At 32.4% G+C, this 21,432-nt stretch overlaps 2 protein-coding genes across 10 annotated transcripts; both read right to left on the reverse strand.

Moving 5' to 3' along the window:
• Positions 1–1,591: 1,591 nt before the first annotated feature.
• LOC126659887 (putative pentatricopeptide repeat-containing protein At1g12700, mitochondrial) lies at positions 1,592–5,633 on the reverse strand. 9 transcript variants are annotated; one of them, XR_008791091.1, is made up of 6 exons: positions 3,775–5,633; positions 3,130–3,296; positions 2,796–2,845; positions 2,296–2,346; positions 2,100–2,147; positions 1,592–1,912 (listed from the first exon to the last, which is right to left on the reverse strand). XR_008791091.1 is itself a non-coding variant. In XM_050353174.2 (2 exons), the coding sequence occupies exon 1, from the start codon at positions 5,594–5,596 to the stop codon at positions 3,803–3,805; it is 1,794 nt and encodes a 597-aa protein (XP_050209131.1). In that variant the 5' UTR covers positions 5,597–5,633; the 3' UTR covers positions 3,398–3,479; positions 3,775–3,802. The 9 variants fall into 9 exon arrangements, 2 of the variants coding, with proteins under 2 accessions (XP_050209131.1, XP_055962454.1); XR_008791095.1 differs by having other exon boundaries at positions 3,096–3,296; XR_008791096.1 differs by lacking the exon at positions 2,796–2,845 and having other exon boundaries at positions 3,130–3,292.
• A 4,939-nt stretch (positions 5,634–10,572) lies between these two features.
• Positions 10,573–12,410, reverse strand: LOC126668005 (endochitinase EP3-like). Its single transcript, XM_050361197.2, has 2 exons — positions 12,095–12,410; positions 10,573–11,135 (listed from the first exon to the last, which is right to left on the reverse strand). Exons 1-2 carry the CDS (start codon positions 12,390–12,392, stop codon positions 10,729–10,731), a joined length of 705 nt encoding a protein of 234 aa, XP_050217154.1. The 5' UTR covers positions 12,393–12,410; the 3' UTR covers positions 10,573–10,728.
• Between the last annotated feature and the right edge of the window lie 9,022 nt (positions 12,411–21,432).

The following is a 21,432-nucleotide window of genomic DNA, read 5'->3' on the forward strand; positions in this document are numbered from 1 at the left end:
AGCTAAGACTACTTGAAGAGTTTCATCCATATTTCCTGCAAATCCTCCGGACTACTGCTGCCACCGCCATCACGAGGTGGATTTTCCCTACTGCCTCCATCACAAAATTCTTGTTTTTTGATCTGCTGATTTAGAACATCTTCCTCCAGTTGCCCCTTGAATTTTTGCATTACTTTCTCAAAAGACCACAATGGCTGATTTGCAAAGATATATTTTATCAATAAGAAACATAAATACAATTTAGAAGACGTTCCAACAATTCAAGGCATATGACCCTTTAACAATGTTCATATAATTTTCAATCACAGGCACCTCCACTGGAAAAACACTACAAACCACTTCTTTAAACAATTATTTCAAAAATAAATGAACACAAAACAAAAATGTATGTTTAAGCATACCATCAACTATTCACAAAAATATAGTTGGTAAAGGGAAGTATTAACATACAAACTACTTCATTTCCAGTCATTTTAACGAGGTTAAGAAACTCATTGATAACATATATTAAGTCCCATAAGTCATTTAATAACTCATCAAAAATACCCTCTAAAAAAGGTTCTTCAGCCAACCACATCAATTTAGTTCCAACATATTTTGGAATGGACCTTAACAGGGTAGCAAGTCCCATATGGCACAACTTTCAACTCAAATTACAAAAACAGCTGACTCAAACTTTATCAGAATCGGGGGTTTTTCATGGTTGGTTTTTGTTTCAAAACATTTCAAAAGACCGACGTAATTGGCTCCATAAAACTACAAATGAAGCTACTGATTTAAAATTTCATCAGAAGCACAAAAATGAACCACAATGAAACAGTACATTTCTATGCAGATCATATTTTTCTATCTTAATAAAGTTTTCCAAATTCAGATGCAAATACATGCACAAAATCCAAGCTACATGTTCATTACAGTTCAGACATGAGGCTAAGCTAAAAGTTCAACAAAGTTAAGCTGCAATACAAAAATCTCAACTTTGATTGTTAAACTTACAATTGAAGGAAAATGAAACTATTCAAAATTATACCCAACTCAAACAACAGGATTTGCAATGTTAAGATAATAACAAAATAAACATCGTCATGCCAATCATAATAACAGCATCAATCAATACCAAACAAACAAAAGACCACAAACTTCCCAATCCTCGCACTCCACCTACCTCTACCTATTCTTTTTACAAATCTCAAAAGTCATTAAAGAAGAGAAAAGGCTAGAAAAACATATGATCGGCCATTTCAAACAGTTGCAGCGCAAGCTTTGTGTAGTTAAGTTTTAGCATTTGGTAACAGTTTTTCATCTCATATCAGTTAGTCACAAACTTGTAATTCATATTATGACTACCGACAGGAGACTATATGTGATCATCATAATAAAATTATATGCATGCTAATAAAACAAAGAATTAGGGCCTGCTTTGGAATAAATATAGCACAAGCCTAATTCTCACAAAACATGTCATTTTCTAAAATCATTTTGTAAGAAGACTGAATTCTAGCAATTTTGATATAAAGCTATCCAGCATGAGAATGGACAACAAAATAAAATAAAAATTAGAGAAAAAGCTGTTCTTTTTTTTTATTATTTTGTAATTACCTCCTTTTCCTTGTCTTTCCCACCAAACAAGCAAACAACTTTGCCTTGCTGGTAATCCCTTACGGCAGGTTCGCACTTTCTTTGTTTCAATATAACTCCATATCGGGAAGAGACTGCACCATTATCAACAAGTCTTACTGACCTCTTAGAGAAATTATCCTTAACACCAACAGGTATCGTACCCGTTGAGAGTTGTTCGCGCGATATGGAACCTTTTGAAACATAAAGGGAAGGTTTCAATGGAGGATCAGTACCATACCAAGACAAGTCGCCATCAAAACCAGCACATTAATCTTCCACAAAAGGAACAAACCTGCAAATTCAATTAATCAAAAAAGTTAAAAGTTAAATATTTTAGCTAACGGAATGATAATGATTAAAGAGAAAAGTGAAGGAAAAAATAAAAATTTCATATGACTTCATATTCTGATATTTTTTATATTTTGCAGACTTTAAAGAAATCAAAAACTAAACAGTGAAATAAGAGGAATAGAGGTTACCTGTGATTATGAACCGTCCAAACATCCGCCGGTTGGTGTGCTTGCGAACTATTATATTAATAAGAGATCAGAATTAAAAAAATCAAAATAGAAATAACAATGCGTAGAAACAGAATACTACTGCTATCCCCGGTTCAATTGAACCAAACCAAACATCCCACATACACTAAAGAACAAACAATTATCAGAGAAAAACCTGTGTCTTCCTCAAATCCAACCCTTGCGGTTTGATTGAACCGAACCTCGCCTGCAAAGGAAGAGAAAAGGAAAAATGGGTGAGGATATACTGCATTAAACAATTCGGAAAAACATGTCAGTAAACACGGCAGAGGACAATGTTTTCTAGAAAACTCAAGCAGCCGTAAATGCATTAAATTATTATCACGTCCCACCCATTTAACATATATAAACAACATATCCAGATGTAGCTTTCGTAAGTGCAAGACAATCAACATATCCAGATGATACAACGCCAAATTTGGATGAAACTTTGACAATAGAACGTATAAAAGTGCACATTAAGAGAAGAAATTGAGTTGACAATAGAACGCCAAGTTTGTTTGTTTTTTTTTGCATTTAACATACATACTAATTCAATTCCAGTCATTTTAAAGAGGTTAAACTCATTGGCAAAAGAAAATTTGTGTCATTCAATTATTTGTTTAAAATGCCCTCTAAAAAGGTTCTTCAACTAACCACAAAAATTTAGGTCCAACGTCTTCTAGAGTCGACTTTAAGGGTAAGTCCTGAGTGGCAAAAATTCAACTCAAATTAGAAAAATAGCTGGCTCAAACTTTATCAGAACTATGGCTTTTGGTTGGTTCTCTTTTCGAAACAATTCAAAACACTACATTGGCTGCATAAACTGCAAATGAAGCTACTGAATTGAAATTTCATCACAAACACAAAGCTGAACCAAAAAAAGAAAGTGTACATAATTCTATGCAGATCATATTTTCAATTTTAATAGTTTGACGACTTCATATACAAAATCACACACAAACGCCGAATGACCAGATATAAGCGACACCTGTAAGCTTGTTTGGCAAATGAGTAAAGGCATTCACTGCCCAAAGAATAATCTCCTGTAGCTAATTTATGGGCTCTCCCCTTCACATTTCGTCTTCCAACAGAAACCCTCCTATCTGTTCTGTTGCTTGAAAGCACAGCATCTGCAGGCTAACGACCAAGCTCTACCTAAACGAAAAGACGTCCATTAGGCTAAAAGATATAAGTTCTGTTAATTTCAAATAATCTAAAATTCCAAAATAACTGATTGTATCAAATAAACTAAGACAGCACATAAAATTTCAAAAACAACCTACCAAAAGCAACTACTATTCCATTCTCTATAAATTAGTTTACGCAGCCTTCTTTTGGCTATATATAAAAAGGATGAGCATTAAAATAATTCACTATATACAGTAAGAAAGTTAATGATATATTATGCAGAAAGAGACCATTTCAGCACAATAATATAATGTAAATAAAGAATTTATTCTTAAATTAAAAAGAGATACATAAAGAATATAATCCACATGCATTCTGCAGAATTGGAAACCCTAAAAAATCATAAAAGGAAATAAGATGGAATCATCATTTGAAATATTCACCATGTTCATTCAGTTCCTTAAGGCATGAAATACAACATTTTGAGTGAAAAATATGTGCTTACCTTTACAGCTTGATGATCTTCAAATATATCAACTAGCTAAATCTACTATCAATGCAGCTGTGGTGGAATCTAAAGATAACCCTTTATCAATCATTTCATGAATAAGTTGTGTTGCCATTGACAGATTCTTGTGCCGGAGAAATCCCCGAATAATCACATTATAAGAGCAATTGTCTGGTAACTGTCCTTCTTTCTCCATCATTCTAAAGACATGGTGTGCCTCATCTAGTAAACCTCCTTTGCAAAGACCCCTGACTAGTATAGTATATGATCTCACATTCGGCTGCAACCCTTCAATGGAAAGTTCTGAAAACAATTCCATTGCACCTTTAAGATTACCAGCCTTGCACATGCCATTGATTAAGATATTATAGATACAACAATCGGGCTTCAACATACTCTTCTTCATTTCATAAAACACATTCATTGCTGCATCAAGAAGCCCATGTCTGCAGAAGCCATCCAACAAAATTGAGTAACTTACAACATTTAGATCAGAGTCGCTAACATCTAACTTCTTGAAAAAAGCTCGGGCAGCCCGAGGACCCTCAACTTGACAAATTCCTTTTAGAAGAGAACTACAAGTAACAGCGTTAGGCAATATACCTTTATAACGCATTTCATCAAAAAATTGTTTTGCCTCATCTATCCGTTTGCTCTTACAATACAGCTTAATCAATATAGTGTAAGTATAAACATCCGGTATACAACCGTTAGTAACCATTACGTCAAATATATTTGTAGCTTCACTTATTTGGTTCCGCCAAGAATACGCATTTAACAATGAATTATAGGTGACAACGTTAGGATCTATTCCCCTCTCAATCATCAATTCGACTAAACTATGAGCCTCCGAAACCATTCCTTTCTTAGAATGTACACCTACTAATACATTGAATGTAACTATATCTAGGGCGATGTCCCTATCCAGCATTTCATCAAGTAAAGATGAGGCTTCATCCCATCGGTCAGCGCTGTAAATACCATGAATCAAAGAGTTGTAAGCAAAAGCATCAGGCAATATACCTTTCCTCTTCATTTCCGAGAACAAGTCTAACGCCTCAGAAATGAAACTATTTTTACAAAGGCTGTCGATGACGGTGGTGTACGCTACAACATTAGGCTCACAGCCGTTTTCAGCCATTTTCTTAAACAAACTAGTGGCCTCAACCATTTTTCCAATTTTACATAAACCATTAACAACCACACTATACGTATAAACATTCGGTCGATAACCCTCCACCACCATTCGATCCAACAACTCAACGGCTTGAGCAATTTTACCTTCTCTACAAAGACTAGTCATTAAAGTAGTAAACATAACAATATCAACCTCATATCCAAGTTTAATCACTCTCCCTAACATAGAAAACCCGAAATCGACACCATACAAATTGCAGAAGCAGTTAATCAGAATATTAAACGTATAATTATCGTATCGAATTCCGTGAAACTCCATCACTTTCCCCAAAGAAACTACAGCCTCAAAATGCTTCATTCCAACAAGGTTAGTAAGCAATTCATTAAATTTTCCTACAGAGGGAAGTGGGTTCATGTGAAGCATGTGATAAAATGAAGCTAGGGCATCATTACTGGTATGAAGATATGAGATAGAATTAAACATACAGAATTTAGAGTGAACCCACAATCCAAAACGAGCTGCTGCTGCTGCTAAAAGGGGGTTTGGTTTCCTTGCCAGCATTCTTAAGGTGGAAGTGGTTTGAATGAGAAGACGACTGCCATGGGAGCTTTGAAGAGGAGAAGCAATGGTGAACAAAAGGGAAATGGCGGCACTGGCAGGTTTGAGTGAAGAGGGCTTCATGTCTGGGCTTTGTTTAGGATAAATTCATTTTGGACCCTTGTACTATACGTGTTTTAGTTAACTAGTCCTTATTTATTTTTGCTTGTTTAATACATAGTACCTTTTTTTTTCAAAGAGATCCTTTTTAACGAATCATAAGCCACGTGTCCTTATATTTTTTTGGTTGTCCATCCAATTTTCAGGGCTTCGTCCTGACTAATCCGGATCTGACCCGTGTCGCGTACCTGGCATGATGGATGAGTCTGCCTAGGGATGGCAATGGGGAGGGGATTCCCCGTTCCCCGTGGGGATCCTAATAGGGCGGGGAATCCCCACCAATTACCCCCATGGGTACGGAAATGGGGGAAATCATTCCCCAACCATGGAGATGGGGAAGGGACGGGGAGTATAGTCCCCACCCAATGGGGATCCCCATCCCCGTCCCTATGGGGATCCGATTTATATTTATATATATTTATATTATATTATAACTTTTAGTATGTTATTTATAATTTTAAATAATTTAACATAATTTTTTTTATTAGTTTCTATTTAGTTATAAATATATAATATTATAAAAGGTAATAGTATTTTCTATAATAAATTTTTTTTTCAAATATCTTATGAAAATAATAAAATTATTTATAAATTATATTTAACTGTACGGGGAACGGGGATCCCCATGGGGATGGGGACGGGGATGATTTTATCCCCATTAATTAAATGGGGATGGGGATGGGGATTCCCCATAGACGCGGGGATGGGGATGGCTTCCCCGTCCCCATCCCGCCCCATTGCCATCCCTAAATCTGCCAGCGGAGATTTTTTACATCACAAATATTCAAAACCGAGATTTTATTTAAGCGAGGGAAATTCTTACCTAATTCTGGGACATAAATTTTCCATATAACTATCCAATAAAATGTTAGAAAATATAACACAATTTTTTCTCTTTTTATTATTTTCTCTCTTTTATTTTTGAAGGTGAGAGAGGGACTACGGTTTTATCTGCTTTGGCAAAAGTTTGGATTTTTTGTTTTGGATTTTTTGTTTGGTATTTCTACAATTATTATTTTTGATACTTCATGCTAACTTGATGGTTGATCCTCTGTTCTAATTTATATATAGAAGTTTAATAAGTTTTCTTTTATAGATAAACAAAAGCTTAACAAACACAAAAGACTAAAAATAAAGACACTGCTACTTAGAGAGATTTTTAGGTAAACTCATTCTACCACGTCATCCGTGGAATAACCTATCATATTATGACACGTCATTAAAATAATGGCACTATCGTAATTTTATTTATTACTTATTTACACTTTTGAATAGTAAATTACGATAGTGCCATTATTTTAATGACGTGTTATAATGTGATAGGTTTAGTTCACGGATGACGTGGTGGACTGAGTCTATCTAAGAATTTCTCCTGCTACTTAATAACCTCCAGTGAGTCCCGTCAGAGAGAATGAAATTGCAACATCTCTAAATCCACATTAGAGTCTTTCGGGGCGGCATAGAAAATCCCATTTCTGGGAATCCAGGGGTCTCGAAACACCCTAATGTTGCTACCACCGCCCAATTTCCATCTCAACCCTTTCCTTAACAGCGGAATAGCACCATAAATACTCTTCCACGTAAAGCTAGCCCCTGGCTGAAATTTCGCTTCCATCAGAGAAGATCTCGGGTAATACTTGGCTTTTAATACCTTCGCTGCTAGGGAATTTTCATCATTTATGAGTCTCCATGCTTGCTTAGCCAACATCGCAGAGTTAAAACGCTCGATATTTCGAAATTCCAATCCACCATTTCGCGGAGTTTGTTATTATTGATTGCCTACCAAATGCATGGGCGGGTTTAAAATGAGCCATCCATCTTTTAAATTTAATTTTTTTATTCATTAATATAGATTTAATATTACAATTTTATCCAACTAAAAAATTATCCTGCTCATCTTAAATTTTGCATTTTATCAACCTCAATAAAATTATAATAGAATATACATCACCTTATAAAAAAAAGTATGGTCCACAATCATAATACAGATCATACTGATAACTAATATAGAATTATTAAATTATTTTTCTTAAAAAAAATCAACTCTAACAGAATTGTTTTATTAGCTTAATACATCATTTGACTCTTAAATTATACATTTTTATTCTCTGAAACTCTTAAACTAATTTTGTATTCTATTAGACCTCTTAATTTTTTTTCTTATTCTATTTAACCCCTCAACTGCAACTGTTTTGCCGAACTTACCTTTTTCGTCCAGCGTGGTAAAAGTGCGTGTTTTCAAATGTTATGAAACGCGTGAAGGATAATTAAAATGCATAAATTGTTTCATTTAACCTCCGAATTATACTATTTTATTCTATTTGACTCCTGAATTTATTTTAGTTTCCTACTGCATCTTCAAACTTTTAATTTCTACCCATTTAACATTCTTAAAAATACAATTATTTAATTTTCAACCATTTTATGTCTAATATGAATGATTAGAAACATATAAATTAATTTATGTACGATCACATGTAAATTTTTTAAAAGTAAATTTATTTTAAATTTTAATACTCCCTCCGTCCTAATAGAGTTGTCCACTTTGAAAAATATTTTTTTCCCAAAAATCTTGTCCACTCTTAAAAAGTAACAACTTTTATATTCAATTTCTCTATATTACCCCTATTTAAAGTCCACAAATGAGTAAATTAAAAGTAAATTGCAAGTGGAGTTTATATTAAATAAGGGTAATGACAAGAAAAGTAAAGAAAAATTTACAAAACCCATAACAATAATTATTTTTATTAAACTGTGTGATAAAGTCAAAGTGGACAACTCTATTGCGACAGAGGGAGTAATCTTTTTATAAATTGTTAACGACAATAGAAATAAAAAAATAAAAAATATTGAAATTTAGTCAAATAATTACATAATATAACTTTTTGTACATGTAATTATTTGTTTATACTTCAATAATGATAAAGGGATTTGGTCTATTTTTAACGATATTATAAAATATATAAATTTAATATACTGTCATAATATTAAAAAAAGATTTAATTGTTTAAAAAATTATAATTTTTAGTTTGTTTCACAAATTTCCAATTTTAGAAATTTTAATATACCATCTTTTAATTGTTTGCAATTTCAAACTTTTCAAATCAATTCTGAATTTTTGAATTTTGTGTTAAAAATTGAAAACATGCTACATTTTATCTTTTTGTTCCCTATGACCTCTAAACTATTTTAGTGTTCCATTGGACCTCTTAACTATTTTTTTATTCTATTTAACCCCATGTCAGCAAAGCCATGTCAGCAAAACCATGTCAGCAATTTTATCCACGTCATCGCGCGTGGTGTGCACGTTTCGAATGAGGGGTTGAATATAACAAAAAAAAGAGTTAAGAGGTCCAATAGAACACAAAATTTGTTTAGAGGTCGTATAGAATAAATTGGTATAGTTTAGGGGTCAAATGATGTATTAGCCTTGTTTTATTTGTATCCAAAAGTAAAGAATTGTATCATAATGCACCATTAAACAAAACATAAGGGTGCAAATATCAAAAAATTGGCTAAACTAACCAATTTATAAAAGGTTTGGTTATAACTGAAAAAACTTGCAAACGTTTGTTATTTTATTAGAATTAATTCTAAAATATATATCACTTATATTTTTTAAATTATTTATTTCACACATCTGTTGTGTCATGTCATATTTACGACAAATGAATAGGATACATGGAATGTTAGATTTTTCAATAGTTGCAATTCATTATAAAAAAAATGACAAAATTATTTTAAAATTCAAACCTTTTTGTAGCAATCAAACCTTTTAATTGTTATAATTATGGCTAATCTGTTTTTTTCAATTGTGTTCAAAACTCTGAATTTCATATTTTAAATTCAAATTACGACCAAATTTTAAAATATTATCTAACTTCTAAAAAAATATTACCATGAAAGTTTGGTTGCAATCGATAAAAGATGCAAACGTTTGAATTTAAAAATAAAATTTAAAATTTTAGACATAACTGTAAAAAATCCTTTTAAATTGGATGTAATTATAAAAATTAAAAGGTATGGTCGTAATTAATAAAGGCCTAATACCTTAAAAAACCCCGACCTTTTAGCCCCTTTTCAATCATACCCTGACGTTGTAAATTTGTCAATTTTACCCTATTTTGCATTTTTGTGTTTCAATTGTACCCTAAAATATTAAATTAATGCCTTTTTTATTTGAAAAAAATTTAAAAACATTCTCCACGTCTAATATATATTAATTGCATGTTTTTAAAATTTATTTAAATTTTGTTAAATTAATTAGGAATTTAAATTAGTGTTAATTTGATTATGGTTTTTAATTAGTTTTTAAAAATAAAGGACTTATTTGTACTTTTTTGAATACAAAAGAATTTAATTTCATCTTTATACTTAGTTAATTGAATGATTTCATCATTTAAGTAAAAAAATTAATAAAAGTTAAAAAATTGGGGTACAATTGAAAACGGAAAATTCAAAAATGGGTAAAATTGACAAATTTGCAACGTCAGGGTAGAATTGAAAAAAACATTAAAGGTCGGGGGTTTTTAAGTGATTAGGCCATTAATAAAAGACATAAAGATTTGGATTTAAAAAAAATTGGCCAAAAAAATTTCAACGTCCTATGCATACTATTGGCTTGTTGTAGATATGAAATGGCATAACGGGGAAACTATTGATCCACCACTGAGCATAGTGTTGGGACCTTGCACCCGTCCTGGTCGGAATTGCTCGAAGACGTAGATTTTTTTGAAAAATGGTTTTAATTTTGAGTTTCGGCCTAACTGGTTTGAAAAACTATCAATCAGAATTTTCTAAATTACAGTTCGAGCTCTGATATTATTTTCTGGCTACATGACTGAGCAAGTGTAAAAAAATCATAATTCATATCCATAATTAATAGTTATTGTTTAATTATTTTTCATTTCCTCAAAAAAAAAATCATAAAAACACATCTATAACATAATATTTTTTATTTGTATTAAATAGTAGAGTATTGTACAATATTGCACCATTCAACATAACAAAAGGGTGCAAATCTTATTTAAGAAAATCACTATAAGCACTCATATCATATATAACACTGGACGCATGGCGTATAATAATATACCGATCTAGCATCCGAGGTTAGGCCCAGGGGACACACCAAATTGGCCGCAATATGTAGTGTACAAATCAATACGAGCTTGAACTTTCGCCGGTTCTTTTCCGCCACATTCGACCGGGCCATTAATGGCTTGAATCGTAGCTCCGAAGCCCTGGGAAACAGAAGGACGGACATATTGCATCCAATACCATAATGCAGTTCTGAATGAAACATTAGGATCAGTTGCTACAATTTCTGGGTTGTTTAATCCGTCAAAGTTGTTGTTTTGTCCCGCTGCTCCGTAATTGTAATTCCATGTTAGCTGAATCGGACCTCGTCCGTAGTATCTCTTTCCTTGAACACATGGATAATCCGGTCTTGTAGTGTCGCAGTATATTTCGTTGCCAATATTTTGCTCCTCTATATTGCAAAAGACTAAAATCAGAGAGAAACGGTTAGGTTTGAACTTTAACTATTCGGTTATGAATTGCATGTAACTCGACTGATGCTAAATCTAGTTAAATGTTTGAGTGATGTTAAATTTGATTTATGTTTCAATTCATATCGAAAGGTTTTTCTTTTGGAAAAAAATAAATAATTTTTTTTTTTTTAAATTATGTCATAATTGACTTTTTTTAAAATGTTGGGCCCTAAATGATAAAAGTCAAAAATATTGGATATTTTTGAATAATTAACCTTAAACTTTAACTATTCGTCTATGAGCTGAATGTTACTCCAGCCATTCTGAATCTGGTTAAATATTTATTTGAGTGGTATTAAAGTTTTGTCATGTATTTTTATTTAGTACTAAGATTTTATTTTGTAATAAAATGATACTAAAAATAATTTTTATTTTAGATATGACATTTCGTCATTTTTCTGATAATTAATATAACGTCTGAGTGAAAGAAACTATTATAATATATTCTCACATTGGTCGTCATCTGACATGGTGCGTCATATAGCATTATATTTTTAAAATATATTGTCATCGATTATCATATTAATTTATTGTGATCTAAAAAACTAAAAAACTTTAGTTTGAAATGAAAATTAAAATTGTAATAGCACTTTGATACAGTATATGTTAAAAAAAATTAATATCAGAACAAAATATAAAATAATAATTTAGCATCGTTCGGCTTTTTAACCTATGAAGTCATGTTTAGGTCTATAATACACAACTAAAATTTATTTTTTTTTTGTTTAAAGTGTTTCTTAAGAATCCCTCTCACGAAACTTGCGCTATTCTTATATGGCGGAGTTCATTCATATGAGAGTGATACGTAATAACTTAGATTTAGTAAGACTTTTCGTCAAATTTAAGTACCAGGTCAAAACGAATAATTAAATATTAACTACGATAAAAAAAGAAGTCGAATAAAGGATCTTACATCCAGTCTCGTGAGTGGTATGAGCAAAAAACGACGCGATTTCACGTTTAGAATCATCATCAGAACCAAGTTTTCCGAATTGAGGATAAGAATTAAGAGCACCAAGAAATGCATCTCTAGAGTAAAAGCTCTTTCCGGGACAATTTGCAGGAGCTTGATTGATTATGCTATTAAAGAAGTCTGGTGTAACAATATCAGGCACTGAAACACCATTTTGACCATTAACATTTGTAGGCAGCAGTACTCCTGCAAAAGCTATTGCCAAGCTGATAATAATCACCAGATTATTGCTTGTCATAGTGAAGTTTGAGAGAAAGATTTGATTAGAGACAATGAATAAAGGGGTGTGAGTGAGTGATATGCAAATTGATTAAGAAGCTATTTATAGATATCAATTCTGGGTAATTCATTTTAGAAGTCACTGAAGTTTTGGGTTATTTCATTTTAATCATCAATTTTTAATTTGTTTCAATTTAGTGATAAAAGTTCAATTTTATTTCCTCAAAAGATTTTTTTTTAATTTCAAGCTAAATTATTATGTATGTGGAAATCGCTGTGATATATATACATGATTATCTTATTATTTTATATAAATACATAATAAGAATAAACTCAATATTTATGTGTGTAATAAACAAAAATAATTTTTATAGCAATGAATTAAAGTTTAGTCGCTGTAATAAAATAAATCAAGGTGATCAAAATAAAGTAATTCAAAATTGGATAGTGTGTGTGTATATATATATATCTATCTATATCTATATCTATATCTATACTATATATAAAAGTACGGATGGGGGGCAAGCAAATTTACACAATAACCCTTCCTATATTATTACTAATTAATTGTTTAAACTACGGCTTTATGATAATTTATTAATTATATAACTGTAATATTCGTTTAATTATTATTATCTCTACTTAAGGAAAATCGTAATAGATAGATAGCGGCTAATCCTTCTTTGATTAAAACTCCTTAATCATTCAATGTGTGGAAACAAAATAGGAATTTTAGCAAAATTTTAGGATTTGCTAGCAACGTGTACAAATTTTGTTTGCCATGGCCAATATTCCACTTATTTACTTTACTCCACAAATCTAATCTAATTTATAAATATTTTTATATTGATATTTTTAATATTATTTTAAAAGATAATATAATTTACCAATAAAATTAATAATTTTAATCCAATTTATAAGATATTTCCTAATTCAAAAAAAACTCCGACTTATTTCTAACTAATTATAAATAAAATATAATGATAGAATTACATATAAATTTATCATATCTCATAAGATATTTTCTAATCCAATATAATCTCGAACTAATTTAACATTGATTATAATTTAAAATATATCACTATAGTTATAATAAATAATAAATTTGATTCATATAAAAATTGAAGAGTCACATTGCTAATTTACCGAATAGTCCTTTTTACCGAATAGTTCTTTTTAATTTATTAATAAATAAAAGTTTTATAATCATTAACTAATTAGTTATTCAATTAATCACTAAATATATATTATAATTAAAGTCCTAACTAGGATAGATAGCTAATTTTGTTTTTGATGGAACATTGGATGCATTTTTACCTGATTACCCTTTTTAATTTATTAATAATAATTGACTATTTAATTAAAACTACATTGCTACTAGAGTATGATTGCAGCCGTAATTTTATGAATTTGAATTGAAGAGGAAATAAAACTCATGTGATGTTTATTAGCTATAACTCTGGCCTAATTATTGTAGAATTAATTTTTTTAAATTGCTCATCATATGCTTTCTCGAAAATTATGACAACTAAACAAGTTTCAAATTTAATGTAAATACTCTTAACTGTTTTTACATGCAATGTTAAATTGTTTATGTATTGGATTGGAATTTTGGACCCAAATAGTTTTAAATTTGATTTATTATTCATTATTTCTAATTCAAATTCTAATTCAAATTGAATTTTAAGTTTATTTTATTATTCATTACTTTTTAATTCATATTTAAATAATAATTTATTCCTATTTTTGATATTTTGATTTTATAATAAATAAGCTTAATTAACAGTACAAAAATTACATTTGCTGAACTATTATTGAAATTTAATTAATAAAAAACTTTCAACTAAATTTCATTAATAGAAGTAGTTAAATATACTACGTCAATTGTTACTATTTGACATAATACTTATATTCAACCACTAAAAAATTATGCGTGAGACCCAACAACTAATAAAATTTATGATAATAATATATAATACATAATTAAATATTAACTAATAACTATAAATCTTTAACTTTATTTACAAAAAATTAATATTTTTAACTTTATTTTTATATAAATATTTTTTTCTAAATAAATAAATTATTATTTACTGTTATTATTAATGTATTGTCACGACCCAAATTATTAAGCCGAGACCGGCACTAGGGAATGGGAGTGGTAGCTCCGAAACCCGTAGCAAGCCTAAAACCACTAAAAAAAAATTCGCATTTAAAAGTATAATATCATATATAAACCTTTTTCGAAAACTCTTTTAAATAATATAATTGTAGATATTAAAATATCATATTAAAGTTTACATTCAAAACTAATTATTTGAAATCCAAATGTCTATCTAATACTGACATCTACTGACTGCTGCAGCTTTAGGAACCCAAACTTGTGCAAGTCCAATGACTTCTGGCACAGTGGAGATGGTTTGTCTGATCCGATTCCGTCTCCCTGCAAACATCAGAGTGAGGGGTCAGTATTTGGGAAAATACTGAGTGAGTTTGCAAGTTACTAACGGCATTATTAAAAACATGACATTGCATACGATAAAAACTGGTATATATATAATCAATATTCAATATCAAAATATCATATGATATAACATGCTATTATATAATCCAAGTATTAGATCCGATTGAAACCCTAATCACGATACTCAATACTATCTATACTTATAATCGATTCATAGCGATAATAGTCAATTCGATCGATCCGATGGGTAGGGTCCCGAGATAATTCCACCGAGTTAAACCACTACCGTCTCTTAATCCCAAGGTGTGGGTCCCGAGATAGTTCAACCGAGTTAAACCCACTGGATACGGGTCCCGAGATAGTTCAACCGAGTTAAACCTCGTATCCCATTCGATATACAATTTCCAACTTCGATACGATTCGATAAACGATGTTCGATATTCGATATAATTCCATGACACGATAACAATCTAGACACATTAGACTGACACACTTACCGGTGATCACACAGTCCTATTGACGCCCAATAGGTAGCACGTTTCCTCGGATCACACACTGGTTTCAAAGCTATAATAATTCGATAAACGATCTAATAATCGATAATAACGATAAACGATAGTCGATAAAAGTAGTTCGATAAGCTATATATCAATTTATATACTATGCGATGTGCTCAGTCATAACATATCAAAATAATAACTTTTAAATAACAATACACAAAAGTAAAGTGCCACTCACAGTGACCGCTATCCAAAACTGCACTATTATAATCCCGCAAGCGTAAACTCCATGCATTGTCCACTCACGTAACCACTCCGGCCCAATGGCTTGGTAGCTCGTCGATATGTCAGTTACTTAGTCGAGTTACCTGTACGTTTAATCCATAAACGTAGGCTTAATATCAAAACCGTAAGTTATAAACTTAGGTTAATATAATCGTAGTTCAAATACGACTTTTAACCTTGATCGTACTCTAATACTTACTCGAGATATTCGTTATATCTCTTAATCGTATTCCAATACGTATGATACCTTTAAACTTTAGGGTTTAGTTTCATTCCGATGAAGTTTCAAGTAGTTTTCAGGACAATGCACAGGTGCTACCTGCGCACTGACACTGTTTAGTAGAACGACGATCTCTCCCAATTGAACCGTTGGATCGAGATAAAATTGGACCGAGGCGTTCCTAAGAGGCAAATCTATAAACTGACCGTAGGGTTTCTGAATCTGGCAACATTTAGGTAGTGTGCGAACGCACACAATGAGTGTGCGAACGCACACCCCAAAATTCAAGGAGTGTGCGATCGCACACTCAATGTGTGCGAACGCACACCCTTGACAGCCCCCGGAAAAGTCATTTTCCGGGCGCTGCGCCGCTTTCCGACACTCCTGACATGCTTACGCTTCATTTTAACATATAATCCAATCTAAATCTCACCAAAAACGAGTATAGAAACGCGATTACAATTCGTTTAATTCGTTTAAACGAAATAACCCTAATTTACTAATTCTCACAATAAAAACGTCAAGCTTACCTCGATTTAAAGCTTAACGATGATAGAGAATCGAATTCTGGACGAATCGATATAAAGAACTCGCGATTTGGACGAGAAACGGCGAAACGGCGACGGAACGTAACGATCGCCATTTCCTTCTTCTGTAACCTTCTGCTCCTTCTTCTTCTTTTCTTAATTCAGTTGGTTTCCTTAATATATCATGGCTAATTAGCCACTTTGATCCTTCATTTCTTTAACTCCAACCAATTCTCTTTTAAACTTTCTAATTTAACCTAACGGTTAAATTATCCTTTTTAACTTAATTACTTATGTATTATTTATATTCAAATAAATAATACTAACCCAAAATTATTATTTTCCCGTCAATAATCTTTGAATTGCTATTCTCGAGACTTACTTGGCTAATTTACGTTTTGGTCCTTGAACTTTTCAAAAGTTACAATTTAGCCCAAAACGTATCCGCGTCCAAATTTTAAAAGGTCTCCGATTGACCCGAAACTTTTACCACATATACTATAAAACATTTCGCGGACCTTGGCGAAATAAATTCCATTTTAAGTCATAGTGGCTAAATTACCACTTTAGTCCCTGTACCTCATTTCGAGCTTTTCTTGACATTTTTCTTTTCTAATTTCAATTCCAACTTTAGAACTGAAATATAATGTTAAGTCTTTGCTATAATCTCTTTCAAAACCGATCTACTAAAACTTATTTATCTTGTTTTTATCGGAAGACTTTCCGTTATCGTCACTCTGGCGACTCAAAACTGGACACGTGGTCCAATTAAATACTTAAATATTTTGGGGTATTACATTCTTCCCCCCTTATAAAAATTCGTCCTCGAATTTTCTTATTCTTTTCTTACCTTAATCCCATCTACATCTAGAATTCTTATTCATAATAGGAATACCGTGTTCGTCTTACTGACACTTGTCGGTGCATAAAATCATCATTTCAATTTCTGTACTTCTTACACTTTAACGTCAGTTATCACTGACAACCTTATCTTTGATCTTTTCTTCTTTATTCAATAACACAATCCTTGTGTTCGTCCTTTATCTAACCTTCATTGCTATAAACTTTTATAATTGTAAATGAACTTTCAGCTTCTTACTGATGTCCAATAATAGTGCGTCTTAATGACGTCTTATTATCAAAGATGATAATCTTTGTCACTAGGCTTCCTCGTTTAGATGATCCGTTAATCTTCCCTATTTGTTCGTTGTCACGACTTGATCTTGTTTTCCGATATCGTCTAATCTTATCATCATTCCTTGTTGAGTGATATGGATACTCAAACAATTCGTGTTTCATTACTTACATAGTCTTTCTTGTATGGCTATTGCCGTCGTCTGATTATTATCTATAGTAGCGCTAGGAGCTTATTCCACTTTCTGTTATCTCCTTTTATCTCGTTACTTCATTTCTCGTATGCAGATTCTTTCGCTATCATCACTAATCATGGTTATCCATGAGGTGAATCCTCAGGACGTATCCTTATGAGGTCTTCACTTTTCTTGTAAAACTTACTTAACCTTCTTCTTGCATCTAGATATGTCGTATACCTTTTTATTTGTCTGCATATCCATTGATTTATTTCCTTTATGCATGACGTACTATTCTTTAAAACTCCCTGTCTCTTCTTACCTTACATCGATCTGTTTCATCAATCTGGTTTTCAGCCAGATAGGATGGTCATATTGATCGTTGAATCGTTATTGTAATAAAACAGCGCGTGACCAATACTCAGGTAAGCTTTCTTTGCTTATAAACCTCAAATGAAGGCCTTAATCCTTTTTCAATCATATACTTACATCAGAATGTACTCTGATGACGTCGTTACTTACTTCAAACTTGACCCTTTTATTCATCATCCTTTCTCATTTCACCTACGCCTTTCTTTTCTCCGTCGTTTTCTTGACATTGTTCGTCTTTTGACTTTCAAAGATGCTTTTAGCATCTATTGTCATAAACTAACTCTTTCTTATCTATGTCTTCTTTCAAATTTTCAATCTTAGTTTGGATCTTAACTTCCAAATCCTTTCTCTTTATTATCACATAGCGTTAAGCTTACTCCTCATTACTATCCATGCTCTTTCCACTTCACTTGTTATTCCTACTTTTATTCATATCGTAGATGTACTTCTTGGAAATTTTCCTTTGACTTCTTGTCCTTAGTCAACCAATAGGATTCATAGTCTAAATGCTATGATCCTTTGGTGTTCTTCTTGCGTTCTATACTTTCCCCTTCAGCGTATCTTGCACCTCATGTACTACTTGCGTTTAATATTCACAACATCAATCATTAATAGAGAGTTGTGCCCTTCTTCATCTGAATTCCTCGATGTAATGTGCTCTCAGTCATATACGTATTGTCTTATCATATTTGTACTGTCGTCATGGCCATCTGTAAAGCCGATCCTATGCTGATATCGTCCTTATCATGTCTCGCATATCTAACATTTCTTATTTCAGTACTCTGAACGTCGATCAATATTGTACTATTGTACCTTTACTGACATCTTAACTGTAAGTGGATTCGATCCTATGTCTTTGCCCTCTTTATCTTTCTTTATCTCTATATGTCTGCGACTATATAGAGTTCTATTCCTCTGATCTCCTTGTCAATTCTCCATATGACTTCTCTCTTTTTCTTTTCCTCGATCACTCTTATCGAGTCCCTTGCGTCATACGCAGGTTGTTCGTACTTTCCTTAACTCTAATTACCTTGACTGGTTTCTTCTTATCCATAATCTACTTTTACATCCTTATACTTTATCATACACGTTGCATACCTTTGGCATACTTTACTTTCATCTCCTATATCGATCACATCATACACTTTACTCTTTATTTGATTTAACTTGAAGTTCAAGGTTTAGCATTTCACAAGTATTCATTGCTTTTGTACCTTTCACAGTCTACTATTTTATTTCGTAATCGATACCTTGAAGTGGAAGTTTCAACTCTTAATCCACTGATTGCAGTTCTTGTTATTTAACTCTTGATCTTTCTTATTATATACTTCACTTATTCATTTTCGTCATATCCTCTGATCTAAGTATCTTGATCTTTCACGATCATCTTTAATCAGAACTAATGGTAAAAAGAATTTCTCAAATCAGGTCACAACTTTGACCTATCACTGCTCTAATTGCTCGTCGCAACTACTCATGGATTGAACCTTTTATCGACATCTTGATTGACAATACTATTTATCCTTCATCCGTTCGTTGTATACGAGTATCTTACTTTACCTTTCTAGTGGATCTAGCATACCGCTTGATCCATCAAACTCCTTCAGTCTTATATTATGTATACCATTATCAATCTCTATAGGTGTTCCTTTCTTCACGTTGATACTATCTTTATATCCATCGTCTTATCATTGGCACACCATTCCTTATATCAGTTGCTTTTACGGCTAACTGATTTATAATGACGTTGGGTACTGCGGCACTCCCGATGCCTGTACATTCCCACTTTATCGTGTTAGGTTCCCGTTGACCTTCATCACATTTCTGGCCTTTGCAGGCCAATTGGACTAGGTTGCATTCACCTTTGTCACCTCGATCTTCTTCTCGCGTCTCGTATACTTTCTGTGCAACAGCACGCGTTCGCGCAGTTCTTTGTTCATAGTATAGCGATTATATAAAGGAATACTGACAAAATCCTTACATATAACACTTACTAATCATCACAACTAATCGTTGTCCACGTACGTTGGACTTTAGGAATATCTCCTTCCCTTTTTACCTTTTATGATTACGTCGTTTATTGCTAGTCTTCTGAGTGTTCTAACTCATTGTAGACTAAGCAATTTACTAAAACATATACTCGCATTGTATATGTTCCACACATATATCATCATAGCTATAAGCATTTACGTGGTCAGGATTCAAGAAAATCAGTGTTCCCTAGATTTCCTTGATTACGTATCATCACTTAAGTCTTGTGAGCATTCAGCTCACATGGGCTTAATCAAACATCAAGAGTATTAAAAACATAGCATACATATCATACATTGTTAATCAGATATGTTTTACTATCCGAACACATATCTATTATCCTAGTCATATACTAGTCTGTCTAATCAAGGCTAAGTTCACTAGCTAGAGGCATAAATCCTATGTTCTCATAACTATACGTATTCATTCGCCTCATAGCCTAGATAACAGCTTGCTCGCGAGCACTCTACTTCCTTTACAGAGTTCTGGTCTAGGTATACTCACATTAAAAACAAAACTCTTTGAAAACTCTTTCAAATAAAACGACTCATTTAAAAATTTCATTTAAATCTTAGCAAAATTGTGCACTAGGGTGATGACGTCTCTCATCCCCAAAGAGTTGCCACATCTCACCTCTTCGTCTGAACATAATGCATATGATGCATGTTCTATTGATGCATGAATTGATGTATGTAGTGATGCATTCCTATCAATGTCGTGGCAATTATCAATGGCTATTACGGGTCTAGGCACAATTATGCTTTTAGAATCGTTAAACAAATAACTTTTAAAAGTTATAAACTTCGAGTTTTGTAAGTTCTCTAGACCTTTAAACTCTGCTTCTGGAAAGTTCCTCAACTTCTATAACTTTGTAGTCTTTCTTCTCACTCTTTCTGAAATTTCGATCGATCGAATCCTATAACCTTTCTCACGTTATCTGCCTGACATCGATAGCAAAGCCAACCGATGTATCCTATATCCCTAACATCGATAGCGAAGCCAACCGATGTACCCTATTTGCCTGACATCGATAGCGAAGCCAACCGATGTATCCTATCTGTCTGACATCGATAGCGAAACCAATCGATGTATCCTATCTGTCTGACATCGATAGCGAAGCCAACCGATGTATCCTATCTGTCTGACATCGATAGCAAAGCCAACCGATGTATCCGATTCAATTCCTACAAATGAATCTCATATCATGCAAGCACATCTTATCGAAAACAAAATCATACGTATATATTCTGTATATACGTGTCACGAAAAGCAAACAAACATTTTGCAAGTCAATCTATTATACTAATCATAAAACACTTTACGTAGATGACTGAGATCAGACAAAACTCA

The sequence above is a fragment of the Mercurialis annua genome, linkage group LG1-X (genome assembly GCF_937616625.2).
Source record: "Mercurialis annua linkage group LG1-X, ddMerAnnu1.2, whole genome shotgun sequence".
Classification (NCBI taxonomy): Eukaryota; Viridiplantae; Streptophyta; class Magnoliopsida; order Malpighiales; family Euphorbiaceae; genus Mercurialis; species Mercurialis annua.

Bases quoted from the DNA above. Each gene is read 5' to 3' on its own strand.
- LOC126659887 (XM_050353174.2), bottom strand. From the start codon at position 5,596: ATGAAGCCCTCTTCACTCAAACCTGCCAGTGCCGCCATTTCCCTTTTG.
- LOC126668005 (XM_050361197.2), bottom strand. From the start codon at position 12,392: ATGACAAGCAATAATCTGGTGATTATTATCAGCTTGGCAATAGCTTTT. The intron at 11,136-12,094 runs GTAAGATCCTTT...CTCTGATTTTAG, and splicing joins TACCACTCACGAGACTGGAT to TCTTTTGCAATATAGAGGAG.